This window comes from Ambystoma mexicanum, chromosome 7p (genome assembly GCF_040938575.1).
Source record: "Ambystoma mexicanum isolate Mex_15411 chromosome 7p, UKY_AmexF1_1, whole genome shotgun sequence".
In the NCBI taxonomy this organism is placed as follows: Eukaryota; Metazoa; Chordata; class Amphibia; order Caudata; family Ambystomatidae; genus Ambystoma; species Ambystoma mexicanum.
This window is the reverse complement of record NC_090939.1, coordinates 261,483,784-261,503,364: the sequence shown is the minus strand read 5'-3', so window position 1 is coordinate 261,503,364 and position 19,581 is coordinate 261,483,784. Positions and strand designations below refer to the sequence as shown.

The 19,581-nt window shown below is 46.8% G+C and overlaps 1 protein-coding gene across 3 annotated transcripts in view; it reads left to right on the top strand.

Annotated features, from left to right (window-relative positions):
- Positions 1-19,581, top strand: part of IFNAR2 (interferon alpha and beta receptor subunit 2) — a 495,451-nt gene that overhangs the window by 187,485 nt on the left and 288,385 nt on the right. For all 3 annotated transcript variants that reach the window (XM_069636321.1, XM_069636320.1, XM_069636323.1), the window contains exon 5: positions 3,576-3,754. In XM_069636321.1, the coding sequence (XP_069492422.1) occupies positions 3,576-3,754 (179 nt within the window). The remainder of the gene's footprint in view (positions 1-3,575; positions 3,755-19,581) is intronic.

The window sequence follows — 19,581 nt, the reverse complement described above, 5'->3', positions numbered from 1 at the left end:
TACACCACAAGAGTCCATTGCTGATGCTTTGTTATAACTTTCATAATAAGACTGGTGGGGTATCTTTAAAATTCAATTGGGCCCCCACACATCAGCCAGCCAGCCTGCCATGCACCCAGTGACAAATGACAACCTTCACAAACTTAATTCCAATACAACATAAACACAATGGGCCTCAGGGAACGGCGCTGAAAAGGTGCCGGCGCCGTTCATTCCGTACCGCCGCATTGGAAAACCAGGCGTGCTTACCGGGTCCCGCGAGGGGAAGAGGGAGGTAACAACGGGCCATCTCGTAATGGCCCGTTATTTCTCCCTCTCCCATTCCCATTCAGCCCTATGGGGGCTGAAATGGGAATGGGGAAGGACCGTGTCAGGGTCCTTGGAGGGAGGAATTACCGGGCTTTCTGAATTCGGAATGGCCCGGTAAGTCCTCATTCCGAGGACCCGGACACCGACGCGATTTCGGCAGCAGCCATGCCGCCAAACTCGTAATGAGGGCCAATGCATTATTTATCATTCATTCAGCACAAAAGTCAACTTGCATACACTCTCACTCAAACACAAATGCACCCAGCACCTCCATTGACATACACTGTGTGCACACAACTAATTATATGTACACATACAATAACGCATTGAAACAGTGGCGCAATATCCATTGAGCAGACCAGACTTTTTCACCCCCTGATCCCTGAAATTTTGGGCTAAGTTGACTTGACCTATCTGAACTATAAAGCCATGGCCGAAAGGAACAGATTCACTGCAATGTCAGCAATTCCCTTGATTTTTCCTTTTATTCAAAGGCAGAAGCCATTGGTTAATGCAGCGCAATGGGTTACCAAGTATATTTGGTATCATTTTTTAAATGCCATATATCTCCAAACTTCGGTTCTGCACAGCGCCTTTTATGTGTATGTGCTGATAGATTTTTTCTACAAGATTCTGACAGATTAAAATTAAGGTATGTTTTCCTGTGTTTAAATGGCTCCAAGCAGTAGAGTACCGAGCAGGAGAGGCAGTGGGGGCAAGCTGCACCCTCTGTGGCTCTTTTAAGAGCCAAACCGGGACATTTGTCATTGGGACACCTCTCCCGTTCGGTACCTCAAAGTGGGTGCCCAACGGCAAAGGTGTCCAGCTGGCAGGACAATGTGTACTGAGCAATTCCTGCTCAGCATGCTCATTGTTCTGGCAGCAGGACACCTTACCCGTTCGGAATGGTCGAGGTGTCATGCTGCCAGGACAATGTCCCAAGGAGCTCCAGGCAGCAGAGGGGTCCTCACGTTGCTCTGTATCAACAGAGTATTACAATGTGAGCCATACGGCACTGATGGGAAGAAGAGGGGTACTATTAACAGGGACTTTTGTCTCTTTCGAAATGTGAATCGGAGGGAGTGATCAGAAGTGAGAAGGGTGCATAATGGTGCATGCCTTATGAAATGATGACTATAGCTTTAAAACCCAAGGGGGATTTGTTAGGCTCACATAAATCTACATGATGCTAATTTGACTTTGCATGCAGAATGGGGAGAATAAAACTAAAGCCATACTTCCATTGCTCAACATATTTCTATGACAATGTATATAGTGTATGGTTGGTTCACTATGAAAGGCTAGTTTATTTTGTAATGTGGTTTTCTTCCAAGGCATTCCTATACATAATTATTTAAGCACATGAAATGTAAAGAAAAGCCTTAATAAAAACCTTAATGAATATCTAAATCAACTAAACCTGGAAAGATGTGCGCGGTCGCTTAAATTGTTCACATCCAAGTTTCACCATTTAACCAAGTGTGTGATCCTGAGCAAATCATTTAATCAAATTGTGCCTTATCTGCAGCTCTGCAAGTGACTCTGATTCACTTCAAAGCTTATGTTAATGTAGCATGGTATTATAATGGAAAAGCCTAATGACTGTAGAGTTCCTCCACATATAACAATAGTGCAATTTAGGTATTTTGCACCACAAATTTGTCATTTGGCTTATTTATGATTTATGGCAACTTATTCTAAAGTCACTTCCATAGTGCCTCCAAGTATCCAAGACGGAGCTGAACAGAGCCTTAATAGATGAGGTTCCTGAATCTGGAATGATCCTGCAGTTTTACTTTTGTTGTTGTGTGTTAAAATGCCATCTTCCACTAATGTTACCAAAAAAGTAGATTGGGACAGGGGTGGGCTGTTTGGGGGCGCCAATGAGACCTTGTGGAATTCCACACACTAGATTTTGTTGCTCACCCCTATTACCCCCCCACCCCTACCCCACGCACTCTTACAATTCTGGATAGTCCCCTGCTTAATTTGGTAAGTGAAGCAGATTTTTGGTGGCCTGTAACCTGAACCATGACACCCATTTACTAATTTGCACCAAACCGTCATGAAAAAGTGTCTGCAAAACTCGAAATACCTTTTGCCAGTTTGGTGAAGATTATTTTTGGCGGCAGGGGGAAAAGTTATACAGGGCTCCTAAAATTGTACATTTACACAAAATCCCATACGGTTCCTTCTGCGCACCTAGAGCAAAAACTGCTTAACAAACGTTCACCATGCTTGGAAGGCGTAGAGTACGACAGGTTTGGGTCACAGGTTTTGCCAGCTTGACTCTTTCCACTCTATTTAGGAAGGCTGCAAACTTCATTTTGAAATTAGGATTGTGGTGCTTTAGTAGCATCTGAAAAGTGGCAAGACTAATTTTAGAGGCGTTGCAGGGCTGTGGCTTTCCACAGAGAATGCACCATTTGTTATTGTTAGTGTGTCTTCATACCTGGGGCCTTAATGTGTACTGTGAGCTCTGCTCACATAGTCCAAATGTGAGACGCGCCCTCACCAGGGTCAGCCAGCAGCCCAGCCCCCCAACAAGCATATACAAACATGATTCAAAATTATATATTTAAAAAAGCCGCCCGGGCCACGTCTCATGTTACACTGACCTAACCTCTTTGCACTCGCCTCCAGACAGAAACCAGCAAGCTGAATGAGCTTCCTAGTTCCTGTCTGTGTCGCACAAACGCAACGACAGAAATCGATTCCCTGCGCCGCGACCCCTGGAAGCACTGCTGCTAGCGTGGCAGCACAGGCGCCAGGCTCTGCAACATCCAGTTCAGCACCTTGGCTGCTGACTTTGAGTCAGGCCCGACAGGGTGAGGGACTGAGCCACACAGGGCATCCCGCCCCTGAATGTGTTGCAGCGTGGCTGCCAGGCATCTCAGCATTATGCAATGAGACGGCACAAGCCTTGCTGGGCACCCCAGCCGGGCTTGCACAATTACATAATTGATGATTGCGGACCCATGCCCTCCCTCCAAAAGATGGGGGGGACAAAAAGGCATGCCACAGAAGTTGGGGGGGACACAACCCCCTGTCTCCCCCCTATATTTACGCCCATGTGGCCAGCCCTTTTGCTTGCCCGTTCTTTGAGCTGACCCGGGCCTTCATGGGGCTGAATTAAATGAATGCCTAGCAGTAAAATGCAATTAACAGATATGAATGCCAGAACGGTTCACTTTGCCGGTGTTAATGTGTTTCGTTGATTTTTCTGTAGCAATGCATTAAGCACATAATTTTGTGTTCCCATGTAGCAGAGCTTGGCCCGCCAGTTGTTCACATCACTTCATGGAGCGGTTGTATTAATGTCACCATCCAGCCTCCAGTGTCTCACTTGAAGTCTGAAGACAAGACCAGGTTCCGATCTATGATGGATGTCTACACAATGCTGCGCTACTCGATTACCTTGGAAGGCCCTGGATTTCACGAAAAGGTAACTTATTTGTCATTCTTTAGCAGCATTTCAGTTTGGCCTTCTCCTCGATGGGTAATGCACGTGCTGAAGAGATCTCGGTGCAGGTGGCAGATTAGTTTGGAATCACTGCAGGTTGACTTTGCCCTTCATCCTTATACGTATAATAAAAGCAAGACAAATACATTCGGTTTTCTTAGCACCTGTTATTTATAACTCTGCAACGCTACCTGTTATGTATAACTCTGCAATGCCTCAGTTCCTTCGCAGCAAACGCCATATAAAACCAGAATTGGCAAAGCCATTAGGTCTGGCTTTTTAAATGCAGAGGAAAATGCTCTTTTGTAAAGGCCCTGCAAGAAAGGCTTGTCCTCTACAGTTACAAAGTCGGGCCTTCCTATTGCAGATTTGCAGTTACCCAGAATTCCCATGCTTCCACTTTGTATGCCAGATTGCAAAGCTTGCCGTTTCCTCTGCAGCATTATTTATGTTTGAATATCTGATGAGCGCCAGAAATCAGCCAAGTATCATTTGGATGCACATGGAGCACTCTTGATCAGAATAGGGATGGCTGTTTTTTTTTTCCAAAACCTTCTTTGAGATATTTCTTTGGAAATTGCAATTTTACAAGGATGATAACGGAACCTAAACAAACAGGTCAAACATTGACAGAATCGAGACCGGGACATTGTCGGCAATGTGTGATCTGAATCCATGAGCTTTGATGAAAGGAATAAAACCACCATTGCATTCCGTGTTACTTCAACTTGAAGAAAAGCTGCATAACCTGTCTGGTTTAAAAGAACCATGAGCATTCGTAGTCAGTCAATAAAGGGGGACCAAGTTCTTAATGAAGTCTGAAAATAGTTTGGTTTGATTGTGATGAAATGACTACTGCTCTGCAGGAGCACATGGATGAGTAGTGGCCCAGCCCCACACTATTATTAACCAGCAGTGATCTCAGTAATAAAGGCGACACCGGCACAGCCCCGTATTCCTCCTTCGCCTTCTGTGGTGCGGCAGCCTGTATCTTTGGGAAGTGATAGAGCTGATAACTGTAGCAACCCAAACAGCAATAGTTCAAACTACAAAATAAAAATGTCAAATCGAGGTTCTATAAAAAGGACTTTTAATTAAACAATAAAAATGCAAACTATCGAAAAATACAAGCAAACACCCACCCCTGCAAAAAAAACCGAGCCTGCAAGGTGTTGTGGATTTGCACTCTGGGTAGATGAGCAAGATGTTCAGGCACTTAATTGGCTCAATGTCAGAGTTAGAGAAAATGTCTTGTAAGTAAAAGGCAGAAAGGGGGGGCTTAAACACTATGGTCCCAAAAAGTAGACCAGGCTTGGAGCCCTTACTGTACTTTTGGTTATATAACAGTAGTTTCTTTTTTTGGGGCTCAACCATGTTTACCCAGGCTTTTTGATGTTGAACAAGGAGTCTGAATGCTTTACACTTTGTGCTGAGGTCAAGTTGTGGATCAATGTCGGCTGATCCCAACTATGTGGGGCTGTGCGGCAGCTTGCAAGTTGAAGACTTTGGGAATGGCAGGCAGTGTCTGGACCATGGCACTGGGAGACTCTGACCTCGGGAACAGAGAAGCTGCGACTTGCCTTCGGTGGTGAGCAGACTCTGCTGTCTCAGCACAGTGTATGGGCACTGCAGTGCCAGACTCTGGGGGCTCTAAGCTGGCGGCGTTGAGTTGGGAATGCTAGAGTCAGTGGATCTTCGATGCTGAGACAGCAGAGTTTCGGCATCTCACAATCTATTAGATGCAGATGCAGTCGAGCGTCTTGTAAAAAGGGAGTAAACCCACACCTTTTTCGACTGTAGTGCAGTTGTAGCTGTCTTGACACCTCTCAAGTGATCCCTTTGACTCCATTAGCTAAACATACAGAGTTAATGTATGTTCTTTGAGAGGAGTCATTGGTTTCCACAGTGATCTCCGTGAAAGATGTAGACAGAGTATCAACTTTTGATCTTCCCCCACATTGTAGGTCCCCTTCCCGATCAAACAAGCAAGTAAATATATTCCTAGTCTGAAGTAATTTAAGTTTGTAAAACAATACGTGGTTGGGTTTGTTCCCTTTAACACAGCAATGCTTGGTCTTCAGAAGGGAGTGAGTTAGCCCATCTGCCAGAAGGGATTCCAGTTTGGCCCTTGCCAGGGGTAATTTAAGTTGTGATTTTAAATATCCTTCTTGCCTATGTTGTAGCACCTTCTCCTGAATTACCCCTCCAAGTTTGATACTGAGATCTTTATTAAATAAAGGCCCAAGAAAGGTTGACAACTCCCCCCCCCCCCCCCCCCCCCCCCCCCCACCACCCGCCTTAGGGCTATTTTCATACCATCCCATACCGTGCTCATTTTGACTTTAGGAGATGTTCTTTTTTTTTTTTTTAAGTAAATGGTAATACCTGTGGAAAATGTTGACCCGTAATAATGTGTATTTGAGAATCGAATCATGTAGGCTGCTTTGGGATTTCCATGATGCAGTCACTTAGTTCACTCTTAGAAGGATGGACACTGGGGAGTGATTGGAGAAAATCCTTTGGCCAGTCTTGGGCCCCTGAAAAAAAGGGGAAACTGAGAATCTGGTAAATGCGAGAAAATACTCTATGTACAAATGAAAAATGGGTAGAATCTCTTTCACCAAGATGGAGTCACCATGCCTCTATTGAGAGCAGCTCATTAAGGAGTCACGCCAGTGAAGTAGAATTCCGAAGTCTGAGGTAACCTTTATCTGTTTGGATCAGGAACCAAATTAAAACTATGTCCTATATTAGTGTTACAAGGTGACATTTACTAGCAGGTAACATCCTGATGAGTCTTCAGGCCCCTTATTTGTACAAACATGACATCCTTCATTATTAAAATGGCTGCACCCATTTTTCTCCTCATTCAAGGTGAAAATGTGAATCTGGAAGCCTCTCTGGTGCAGCCTCTTCTCGCCCAATGAGCATGGAGATTTCCTGTAGCATGACGGTCCCCACATCTAGATCTAGCAAATGTTTCAAAAGGGCTTTTCTTTTAATTTAAGAGTTAAAAATACTGACCCTGAATCTCCATTCTTATTTCAGCCATTACATCTAAACGTTGGAAGCTTAGTAATTTTGTTTTACAGTAAGTCATCCAAAGTAGGTCCCTGTTAGTGTAACATCCATCTCAGTTTTTTCCAACCTTTCATTAAATGATTGACTGCATTAACAACCATCAACCAGCGTCTCCCTTTTCAGGAATCCTGTAGTGTGAGGAGAAATATCACAAGCCACATTGCAACCTTAGCTCTTGTAACTGATCCCTATCCCTTGGAGCTCTCCCACTTACCCCAACCGCACCAAACCAAATGCAGTTGAAATTGTAAAGAAATCCAACTCAACAGAAAACCTCTGAAGCCTGCAAAGGGAGCATTTAGTTTGTCTGAATATCACAAATTACTGACTCCACTTTTCGTTCAATTTCCCAATTTAACTTGTTTTCAAACATTCCAACAGGATCAGAAGACATTATAGACCACACATCAATAATGCAGTGAGTATAATAATAAAAAAGAACGTACTGTAAAAGGTTTGTAGCTGAACCAAGCCAGTTTGAGATGAGGATATTCCCAGCCATGTGACATTAGAGTCTCGCTGTGGCATTTGACCCTCCCACTCTTAGCAGTCACCTTATGCAGAGCCTGACCCCTATAGACCATCCCAGAAATTCTCAAGGGGCCCTGGGAACGAGCCCCAGAAGAGAATGGAGGTGATTGGGCACAGTGATAGCTTGTTCATCATCTGGATGTAAGAAGTGGTTTAAGCGTTGTACTTACATTTTTGGAATTTACCTTTGACTGCCATTGTAGGAGAAATATAAAACACAAGGGCAGCCCCAGTGTTTCGTTACAACCTTCTCTCACAGGAGATGAGCCCTGAAAAGGTTTAATTTTGGCATCCCAGAAAGGAATATTAGCTAACTGGCAAGCTACTGACACATGTACACATCCACTCTGGTGAGAATGTCTGAGATAGGTTTGTTGTTTCAACAGGATAAATGTTTCCCTCAGTTGAAGAATGACAAAATGGGTCTTGAACAAAACTATTTATTTCTGCCACATATACCTGTCGGCCCAGGTGCAAATGTTATTACGGCGTGATACTTTAAGTTAAGAACTTGTACGCTCGGTCTCTAAAATGCAGACCCAGTGTTGGGTAGAATTCTCATAAATGTGCACATTTCTTTCACCTTCGAGACCCCCAGCAACTTTGCTGTATTTTTGACGACTTGATTTTTTTTACCTAGCAAGAGTGTGAGCCTTTTTTCCCCACTCTCATGTATTTTGATGTCCGTTTTACTCATGTTCTTTGATTATGGAGTTTTAGACAACTACGTAGACCTCATCTTTTCAGCGTGCAACAAAACTGTAGATTAGATCTTGAGGCTGCTAAATCTAATGCATGGATACAACCTGCGGGGGGGGTTTTGGTGGGAATGGGGAAAGGGAGACCAGGGGCACATATGATCATGACCAGATGGGAGGGTCAAGGGTACTCATGAACCCTGGGCAGCATGAGGAGGCTGGGTTTGTTTTATTGCACCCTCCAGTGGTTTCTCCAGCAGTACTGTTTTACACTCCAACCACTGACCTACGGGAATCATTAAAGTTGTACATTCTGGATGGAATATAAGCAGTTGACCTGTTCCGCAGGTTGTATCCATGCATTAGACTTAGCAGCCTCAAGATCTAATCTACAGTTTTGTTGCACGCTGCCTAACCTGCTGGAGTCTACCACCTTTTAGATGTCCCTGTTGGACTACTCGTGTCTGTCTTCAGACACCGCCACCAGGTTGAGGGACAGCACTCTCCTCTATATCTTTTTAGCAGGCGATACATCACGCGTAACCCAGGGATAGGCACCCCCGCCAGGGTCAGGGTGTTCTTCCTTAGGGTAAGGTACGCCGAGCCAGGTGGCCCTTCTCCTTCATGTATTTGAGTGTGAGCACTTTAACTTACTTATTTGTTTTGCATACCTCAGATGCACCTTGAATACCTTCTTTCCTATAAAACCGTTGTTTGTGTGCTACCATATGTTATTTTGTTAACGGTTAAAAGGACGAACACGGTTGTACCGTGCACTCTAGCTTCATAAGCTCTCCCTGTTGTTTCTGGATGTCACACAGCACCCTCAGTGCAGTTACACGGGGAAGCATTTTTTGGCTGTCCCAAGGTTTAAACACCTTCTGTAGGATAAACTACTGTTTCCCAGAGAATGTAAAGTTAAATTGGCTTTACTAGTCTTTTTAAATTCCTAGACCCAGCAAACACTATCTTCCTATAGAGTGCTGGAGGGGTTACCTAGTATCTCCTACATCTAGACACTCATGTAGCAGTCAAATTCTACCCTTTCCTATCGAAATGGCTGGTGGCAGTGGTTTTACAATGAACTACCATGATTTTTCCCGACCGCGAACACAGATTGCTAAAAATCGCAGGAACCATGTTTTTCAAGATGGCATCTGAGCCCCATTTGTTTAAACAGGTCCCAGTCTTCTGGGGTGGGCAGGAAGTGAGGGAAGTGTCCGAAACTCCATGCTTAGTCTCCTAGGAGACCCGAATGCACTTTTTCATGATTGGCTGGCTGACTGTCCGTCAGGGACAGCCACCCTGCTGGGTGAGTGGCAGCTAGGCTGGAATTAATGGGAGAAAACTGTTTTTAAAAGGCAAGTCTCTTGGCTTGGAAGGCAGAGTCGACCACTGGAACAAAAGAACCAAAGACGAGCTGGAAGAGGACGGCTGCTGCAACTACTGGACCATTGGTTTGCCCGGTGGAATCATGCTGCAGGTCCGAATCGCCAAGTTCACCTCGACAGAGAAGCCCTTCAAGGACGACTTCTTCTTTTGAGTTGGTAGGACAATAAACTCGTAAGCCACCTGGACACCATTCTCGGAGCTGGTTGCATTTTCTCGGAGTACTGCAGAAAACCGAATAGCCAGGGAGAAGGACACCAGTTTGTGTGCTTTAAGACCGCTACCGGAATCAAATATTTTCCAGTTTGCCAGCTTTGTGACCAGTCCCTGTGCAGTGCAGGAGTCCCCCGACGTCCTCCCTCTTGTCCCCACGACTGAGGCTCAGGAACAGCGAGATCTGCAGGAACTGCCATGAACAGAAGTCTTCAGCTGCATCTTTTTCTTCAATATAAATGTACTGTGAAAACCTGACCGAGAGAACTTGCCTCTCTCTGCGAAAGTGCGTACAACTTGCAGGCCTAGTCTGCTTGTGACCCGACATACAAACCTTTCTTCTATGAACTACTTCTGAGAACCGTGGCAAAAACTTTTCCGTTTAAACAACCAGAACCATTTTTCTTATACAAGACTCTAGCCCATTGACTTTGGCCTACCTATTGAATTGAATCAACTCCTCTGGTGAACTCAAACTATTTGCACTGTTGGAGAGTAACTCTATTATTCGTTTTATTAACTAATGCCTTTTTGCTCCTGCTTCAAATGCTCTGAATGCCATTTTGCTCCTACTTCAAAGTAGTTTAAATGTCTCAGAACCTGATAGTGTAAAGTACTGTAGTATATTTCTGTGTGATATTGATTGCCTCCTTTTTAGTGAATGTTTTCTTACTGACTGTTATAAATAATACGTTTTTTACTAAGAAACCCTGAGTGTAAGTGTCTATCTGAATACTTGTAATTACAGACCTCTGTGTAACACCCTTACAAGCTCACATTTCCTGTTGAGATAAGCCTGGCTGCTCAGCTATCTACCAAAAACTGTGTGGTACAGGACCACACCAAAGGTTGGTTTTGCTTACACCTGTAGTCCTAGTTGTAGTGGTCCCAGAGTGTACTGCATACAAACTTTGACTGACACCCTATTAACAAGTTCAGACAACGGGACTGCTCACATGTAGGCTTCTCCAGTTTGTCAACTGTTTTTCCTGTAGCAAGGGCTTAAATATATAATTCCAAAACCTTCTGTGCCAAGTCCATTTTGTTTTTCTTTGCACATTTAATTTTGCTTAACATGAGTAGTAGGTAGTTTGTCACTAGAGCCTCCAGTTCGCCCTTCGAGGGCTGGTCAGTGTGAACCTGAGCAACTGTCATGGACGCTTTTCTTGCTTTTTACTTCTCTCATTTGTTTACACGAGCAACAGAATGTCCCCTTCTTTTGGGAGCTTGTATCGCTTGGCCTGCATTACTGTGCTGAGTCTGGATTCTGTAATAGTAAAGTGATCCAGTCGATGGAGATAAGGCGGGTCATATATACAGTACATCCTGGGCACAGAGTGCAAGGCTTTGACTCCTAAGAGAAAATCGCGAAAACCTGAAACTGGTCCCGAAGCACAAGCATTCACTTGGCTCCCAAGGAATGATGGGAGAGATCACCAGTTTAATGATGAAAATGTCTTAAATTGCCAGGGGTGAGAAACCGTAACAGGATCACTACAATAAAGAGCTGGTTATTTCCCGAATTTGCAGTGTTCCCATGGTTACCTCATGGCTGACAATAAAGGAAATCGATGAAGCTCTGTGTGACTCTCCTCTGATGGGCTAGGGGTCAGGTAGTTTCCCCCCCCGAAGATGATGGCTGAAGTATTGCCTGTTGTCTTCAGAAGTAGAAACGTATGACCAGATAGAATGGCGAAGACTTGCTGGAGCAGGAGGGGGTGAGAACAGGAGGAGTAAGGGCAGAGGAGCTTGGTGAAGAGATACTGGAGAAAATTTCTTGTCTCGTAGAGGCATTAAAACATGTCAGACAATATCAGTGCTGACATTCAAGAGTTCGGAAAAGAATTGAAGCTCCTTGGTCCAATATTGTGGGGTGGCAGTTTTTTTATTGGACCCCAGGGGGGTATGTAAAATCCCTTGATCTGTTGATGCTCTTTCTTTCAATTTCTACCACCAAAGCCACAAACACAGCCAGAGTCCAATTATTTGATCATGATTGCTGCCTATAGAAACTCTCCATGGGAGACCCCTTGGTTGTCTTGGTTTTCCACAGATACTATCTCATGCTGTTTTTGATATTGTTCCTGCAATTCCACACACAGTGGAACATACAGCTTGCCTGCTTAAAATCCAAGAATGCCTGTCCAGAAAGAAGCCTCTTCTTCAGTGGCATAAACACTACTTTTTTACTATGGCGTTGCCAAACCTGGTATTCTACTTTATCTTTGTCTCCTTCTCTGGGCTTCGCACAAACACTTGTAAATAAAGCAAAAGCCTGTGACTCCTGTTCGATTGTCCAGTACTCATCACCCGAGTGACCGCTGTCACAAGGAATACTCACTGTCCCCACAACCTGACCAAAGGTATCTTTCTGTTTTTTAAAGTTTATCACAAAAAGAATAGATCATTGGTGCTTCCATTATTCGACTACTGTAACATTATGTTTATAGTCCTTGTCAATATTGAAAAGATATTAACAATTACATCTGGCACAAAACTGTCAGAAAAAAATGATACGAGGCCTGAAGAAATGTAACCTTGTGATCTCCTTCAGTGCGGGCCCTTAAGGTGTTGTGCGCAGCAGTCTGTTCCTTCTATTTGAGCCGGCCTGCTGATCTCAATACTGGGGGCGGGGAGCAGGGGGAACGGGTGCCTCGATGCTGTCCGTCTCTCAACGCGGGTTTGGGATGGGGCTTTTGTAAGGCGCTGGGCGCGTATGGCGTTGTGGCCAGTTCCCTCTCGCTGCTGTCTCCCGGCTCAGTCAATCCCGGCACTGGGATCCTGCTCCACTGCAGTGACACACTGCAGAGCTCCGTGGGTCCAGCCCTCCAGGCAGACCCGCTGCTGCTCTCCTGATCTTTGCCTCTGGTGCGGGTTCTGCGGCTCTCCTCTCTACCTCGGTTCCAGCTCCACTAGGTGCATCGCTGGTCGGCTGCTGGAGCTCCACACCCGCTGCACTGGGTTCCGCTATTCCAGGCACTGCAACCTCAACCGGGGCCACTGCAACCTCAACAGGGGTGTGGAGGTTGGGGGGGAGTGGAGTATGTTATTCAGCTCTATGGAAACGTCATACAGCCTGGTGGTCTTTGTCTTTCATTTTGTCTTTCTTTCTCATGTTCCTCTCTTTTTCTCTTTTCTCTGTTTTTCCTCCATATGTTTCTGTCCCTCCCCAGCTCTGCAGGTCTCCTGCAACCCAAATGCCTTCAAAACCTCTCATGTCAAACCTCTACCCACACTCTCTTGACCCCGCCTCCCTTCAAACTACAGCCCAATCTCAAACAACGGTTTGTTCGCAAATCTCCCTCTCCACAGAATCACACACCCTCCTTGAGCCCACCCACTCTTCTCTACCTCTCGATGGAATTGAGCCTTCCCTCGTCTCCATCTGTGACGACTAGCAAAGAACTGCAGACTCAGTTGTGCAACCATCATCCTCGTCAACCTCTCAGCCGTTTTAAATAAAAAGAAAACTTTCTTTAAGATTCACGTCACATAGCATTTATCCATACAATATGCGGTTGAGGTACATCATCAAACGGTTGTATTCTACTACATTCAAACAGGGTGTTGATCTGATGGGGCAGTCCTCTGTCCGTTTGGGGTCTCACTCAACCAAAGAGGAAAAACACTGTTACTGAAGCCATAAGACCACATATTTCAAAAGCATTCTGACCGTGCACAGTGTATAACATCAAGCTTGCAGCCTCCCCATTACCCCCCTCCCTACTTGTCAGTTTCTGAACTTTGGGAGAGCAAGTAGGCCGTGAAAGGATTCCAAATGTTCTTGGGCCTATTCTGCGGACCGATAAGGGCCTCATACTCCTTGTCTGTGTGGGCTCGTACTCCTTGTCTGTGTCACTGAGCCAAGTTAAATCTTTTAGCCACCCCTTTACCCATGGCGGAGAAGAACTAGTCCATTTCAGTAGTATGCATCTCCTGGCTACTATCATACTAGTCGTGAGCAGTTTCCGGTACTGTTTGGCCAGAGCCGGGACCCAGCCAAACATGCAGCACAGGAGTTCACAGGGGATAGCTTGACCTAACATTTCATAAATACTATCCCCCACCTCCTCCCAAAAATCTCTCAGTATAGCGCAGGCCCACATCATGTGCAAGAATTTGGCCGGTTCATGGTTACATCGCGGTCAACTCTGTGTAGTGTCTTAAACTGGATCAACTGTAATCGGGTGCTAAATGCCCCGCTATGTGACTTCACAAAGCCTCGCCCACTTTTTATCCGTAAAGGAAAGCCCTGCATCCTCCTCCCATTTCTGTTTGCATTTTAGGGGTGCCTGAGGAGAGTCTTGTTGAATCAGTTTGTATAATGCGGCGACCACCCCTCTACTACCCGGCTAGCATGCAATAGTACTGTAGTCTGCGTTGAAAGCTCCCCCTCCCCATCTTTTCAGTGAATAGCTCCTGGGTGGGAACCACTCGGGTACAAATCCTCCATACAGTTGATCAATGCCCCCTGCCACTCCCGAATGATGGCTTCATCACAATGTGGTGCCAGACTCTGTATGTTCCACAATTGAATACCCAGATCAAAGGGGACGTCCACTCGGTCTATTCAGGACTCTTTTCCATGCATGTAGTGTGCATGCCAGTGGGTAAAATTTGCATTGTTCCACCTCCTTCTTGGAAACCAAGACACCCTGCAGAGAGTACTGGTGTACCGAGCATTTTTATATGCGGACATGTGGGGAACCCAGGGCTCCCAGCATCCACCGGGAAGCTAAATCTAGCGGAGACGCAAGGAAGTATATAATTCGACGTCAGAGGCTCCGACACCTCCTCTGTCCTAGGGAAGGATCAATGTGTCCCAAATCATACGTGGGTTTCGTGGGTGCCAAGCCAATTTTACCAGCTGTGCCATTACCTCCGCAAAGTATCCAACCCCCGGCCAGACTGGAACATTCTGGAACATGCATAACAGTTTGGAAATCATCATTTTAGCTACTGCTATTCTGCCCAGCTGCGAGAGGGGAAGCCTGCACCACTTTTCCACCTTCGCCCTCAGAACTTGCAAGTATTTCACATGGTTGTCTGCCAGTAGTCTGGACATCTTTACTGACCCGCACCCCCAGATATGTGACAGCTCATTGTTCCCATCTATAACCCTGAGTATCTGGTGGCCTTACAAGAAGATTTGCCCCTGTTTAGCCTTAGGCCCAAAGCCTCCCCAAATCTCTCTACCGCCTGTGACAATGGTCCCAAGTTAGATGCAGGGTCTTTGAAATATAGTATAGAGTCATCCGTATACAGCAACACCAATTCCCTAGTGCCACCCATAGCAAGGCCCCTAGACCCATGGAATTTCCGCAGGCGAGCTGCCATCACCTCTATTGCCGAAGCAAAAAGCAATGGTGAGGGCGGGCAGCCCTGCCTGGTCCAACGTCCCAGTTTGTAAGCCCTAGACCTCACACCTCCAATCCATATTCGGGCATTTGATCCTGCATATAGCAGCCTCACTGCCGAGAGGTAATACTTGGGGACACCCAGCTGGTGCGGCACCTAGAACAGATCACTCCACTCGATGGAGTGAAATGCCTTCTACATGTCGAGCAGGGTCGCTGCGGCCTGCACATTGGAGTCTATCTGGGCCAGAACCGCAAATAAGCTGCATAGGTTTGACTAGGTCAATCTCCCAGGTATAAAACCAGACTGGTCTACTTGTATAATGTGGGATATGTGCCGGAGGAGGCGGTCCGCCAGTATCTTGGTGAACATTTTTGTGTCTAGAGTAAGTAACGATATAGGGTGAAATGGGGAGCATTCCAGGGGTTCCTTGTCTGCTTTTAAACTTTAAAACTTTCACAGCTTTACGCATTGTCAGGGGAAGCTGTCCAACCTTCATACCCTCCTCCCACATTGATAGCATGTGCTGTGCTACCTCGTGTCCCCACTCCTTATAAAACTCGGTCGTGATCCTGTCCGTGCCAGGCGCCTTGGAGGAGGGCAGGTCTCGTATTGCACAGAGAACCTCCTCTATTGTGATGGGTGTAGCCAGTGCTTCCACTGCCTTCGCTCTCAGCACCGGGAGAGCTGCCTCCCTTATGTACCCCTCGGCCTCCCTCAGGGGCATTGAACCCTTTGATGCATACAGATTCTCATAGAATTGGCAAAAGGTGTCCGCTATGTCCTTCGGCTTTACCACCACCTCCCCCCCTCCGGCGTCCTCACTGCTGCTATGTCTATGCACCTTCTCTCGTGCCTAATCATTGCTGCCAACAGTTTACCTGGCCTTCCTTCCTCTCTATACCTGCGGGCCATTGCTGGGCATGCCAGGTACTTGACTACACGCTCCGCGAGGTAGTTAAAGCAATTTGCCTGTGCCTGCCTCCTTCCTCCACCCTCACTTCTTCTACCTTTATTTATGCTTGTACTTTGTTTAGCTGTCTACGTATCAGTTTTAGCACACCCAGTTCTAGAGACAAACACCAACCCCTAAGCACCACCTTAAACGCCTCCCACACAGTACTCAAATTGGAGACAGCCCAGGTTCTTGCAGAATTATGATTTAATCAAGTGCTAAGATAAAAGACCTACAGAAGGCCAGTAGTGAACTCTGGGACAGACTAGGCAAGCTCAATTATAAGAAATACATAGGCAACATGTGGGGGTGGGGGGGGCTAAGCTGGGCAGACTACTGGCCTGGTTATACAAAAATGAGACCCCCCGCCAGGTGATCAGAGAGGTCAAATCCGTAACACACAGGAGGGAGTAAACGAGGAGTTCCTCATGTATTATAAACAATTATATGAGGATGTGGGAGAAGATATGGGTCAAGAAATACTGGAAACAATAGAGGATTTAGGGCTGCCCACCTTGGATGACTTGGAACGCGCAGATCTAGAGGCCCCCATCACCTCAGACGAACTGGAGGCGGTGATCCAGCACCTGCCCACATGTAAAGCCCCTGCTTCGGATGGGTTGCCCAGTGAGTTTTATAAAACATACAAGCAGGAGCTACTCCAGCCGATGCTGGCTATGTTCAATGAAGCCTATGAGCAGGGGAGGCTGCCGGAGTCCCTCCGAGAGGCAGTGATCATCCTGCTCCTGAAACCGGGCAAGCCGAGCGTGGAGTGCGGGTCTTATAGGCCTCTATCCATGCTCAATCAGGACAATAAAATACTCACGGCAGTGCTTGCCAACAGACTTAAGAGAGTAATTGGCAAGTTGATACACCCGGACCAAACAGGCTATGTCCCCGGCCGAAACATTACAGACCACCACAGGAGGCTACACCATATCATTGATCAAGCCGGGAAAGACCCGGGCGAGCTGGCTATCGTGTTGCTGGATGTGGTTAAAGCCTTTGATTCTGTGAGGTGGCCATGGCTGATGGCGACCCTGAAAGGATACAGGATGGGACCAGGATACATTATATGGGCCCAGATGTTAAATCGCTCCCCGATCGCAAGGGTCAAAACAGGAACTATAATTTCAGATAAATGGTAACTCAGTAGGGCCACCAGACAGGGATGCCCCTGGTCGCCCATGTTATATATTCTACCATTAGAGCTGCTGGCAATTTGCCTGAGGCAACAATATGGAGAGGTGGGGATTCATACGACGGGAGGCACACACCTAATATCATTGTACGCAGATGATATGCTCCTCTACTTGCGCTTCCCGGAGGAGAACCTGCAATATGTGCTGGAGGGGATGGATCGCTATGCCACCCTCTTGGGCATATCGGTGAACCCCGGGAAGTCTAGTGTGTTCCCCTTGGGAAGGTATAAGAGTATCCCACTGGAAAGGCTACCCATCCTGCAGATACCCTGGCAGACCAAGACGTTCAGATATCTGGGCGTAAACATTTACCATAAGATAGAGACAGAGCACAGACACAATACGGAGAAAGTGATTGAAGGTATTAAAAATAGCATGGTGCTCTGGTCCAGATTACCCCTTGCTATGATGAGAAGGGCAGCATTTCTCAAAATGGTGGTTTTGCCCAGACTCTTGCATTTCTTTGTGAATGTCCCATACCTGATCCCCAGACGTTTTTTTTGCTCGACTTCATAGCTTGTGTAGGGGCTTCATATGGCACAATTCCAGGAATAGGGTGGCCTTGTGGAAACTACAGAACACTTGTGAGAAGGGAGGCATAAACCTGCCGAATTTTGAATTGTATTACTTGGCGGGACAGCTGTTGTATGTGGCTAGGTGGTTGTCTGTAGAGGACTCGGAGGAAGCCAGGCTTTTGCAGGGTGATTCAGCTCCATACTTTCTAAGAGAGACAGTGTGGCTGCATAGAACAAAAATGATGGAGATGGGGAGACTATTGGTGCTGGGCTAGGAAGTCTGGCGCAGGGCATGGAGAACTGTGGGCGACCCAGACCCGCTCTCTCAGCAGGTCCCGCTGGTGGCGCTATGTGGGGAGGACTCCCAACTGTTCAAAGGGGTCCGCAGATACTGGGAACCGGTGGGCCTAGCCACCCTCGGAGATGTATGGCAGGAGGGGGAGGCATTGGACTTCCAAAGGTTGCAGGAGGAGGTAGGGGTGCATGGAGGCCATTATGTTACTTATACCAGGCTCATGAAACGGATGAGGTGGCCTGAGACGGTACTAGCAGAAGAACCTGATGCCATCCTAGAAATGATGTATGATGTCTCGGAGGGTGGGCACGAAATCTCTCGCATATATGAGCTCTTGAGTGCGAAGGCAGGGAAGGAGCTTCTCCAACTGAGGCTCCACTGGGAGGAGGAGGTGGGAGAACCCATGACAGAGGGACAATGGGAGAGAGCCCAAAGGTATCGCAAGAAGGTGTCCCGGAATGCAAGACTCTAGCAGATCCAGCTGTATGTCACCCACAGGGCATATCTGACCCCCGGACGAATAGCCAGGTTTGGAGGCTCGGCTATACAGAATGCCCCATGTTCTGGGCTTGCACGGAGGTGCAGAGATTCTGGGAAGAAATAGATGGGAATGGCCAGTTGGGGAGTTGTACTTGACTTAAGGTCTGCTTGGGCATGCATGCTTGGGAGTTCCCCAGGCCACGTAACCTAAAACATATTCGTAAGATGAAGGACCTGGCCTATATCTTGGCCAAGCGCAGAATTGCAATGGGCTGGAAAGCGGCCCATAGGCCTAGAGTGGAGACGTGATGGGCAGACACCTTGAAGTGGTCAGAAGCAGAAACTGCGGTTTGGTATGAAGCAGTCACTAGGGGGGGAGAGGAGGAAGTAGGCCCCTTGATAGCTTGGAGACAACTGGTGACCTCGATGGCAAACCCCCACCAGGTCCATTATGAAACGGAACACTCGGACGAGTTGATAACAATTGAGACACCTGAGAATGCTCATGCAGATGGCACGGATGGGACGGCTCGAGTTTGTCGGGAGGGAACGGGGAGGACGGAGGGTAACACTGAATAATGTGATGCCTTAATATTGATCATGAATGTCCTAAATGGTTGTAACGTTTGGTGTGTTGTTTGTTAAAAAAAATAAAATAAAAATTGTTTTAAAGAAAAAAAAGTATGATTTAATGAAGTCATGCACTTCACTTTTGAACACTATGTCCGATAGTGCTGCAGGTTTGAACCTCCAAAAGGGGCGAGGTATTCCCTCCCCTTCGGACGCATAGACCAGAGAACCGGCGAATGGTCAGATAGCATTCTAGGGAGGAGAACGCATTCGACTGTCCGGTGTATCATGGGGGACTTGCCAGGATGTAGTCCAGCCATGAGGAAGTCCCATGTACCGACGAGTGGAACGAATAGTCCCTCACCTCCGGCCACCACGGCCTCCACACATTCCCTCATCTCTAGCTCACGCATGCCCCCCATACCACTCCGCTGCTTTAGACCGCAGATGCCCCTCCTGTGCTGTCTCTGCGTGTCGAGCACAATATTGAGATCCCTAGCCTACATCAAGCAGGTGTGGAGA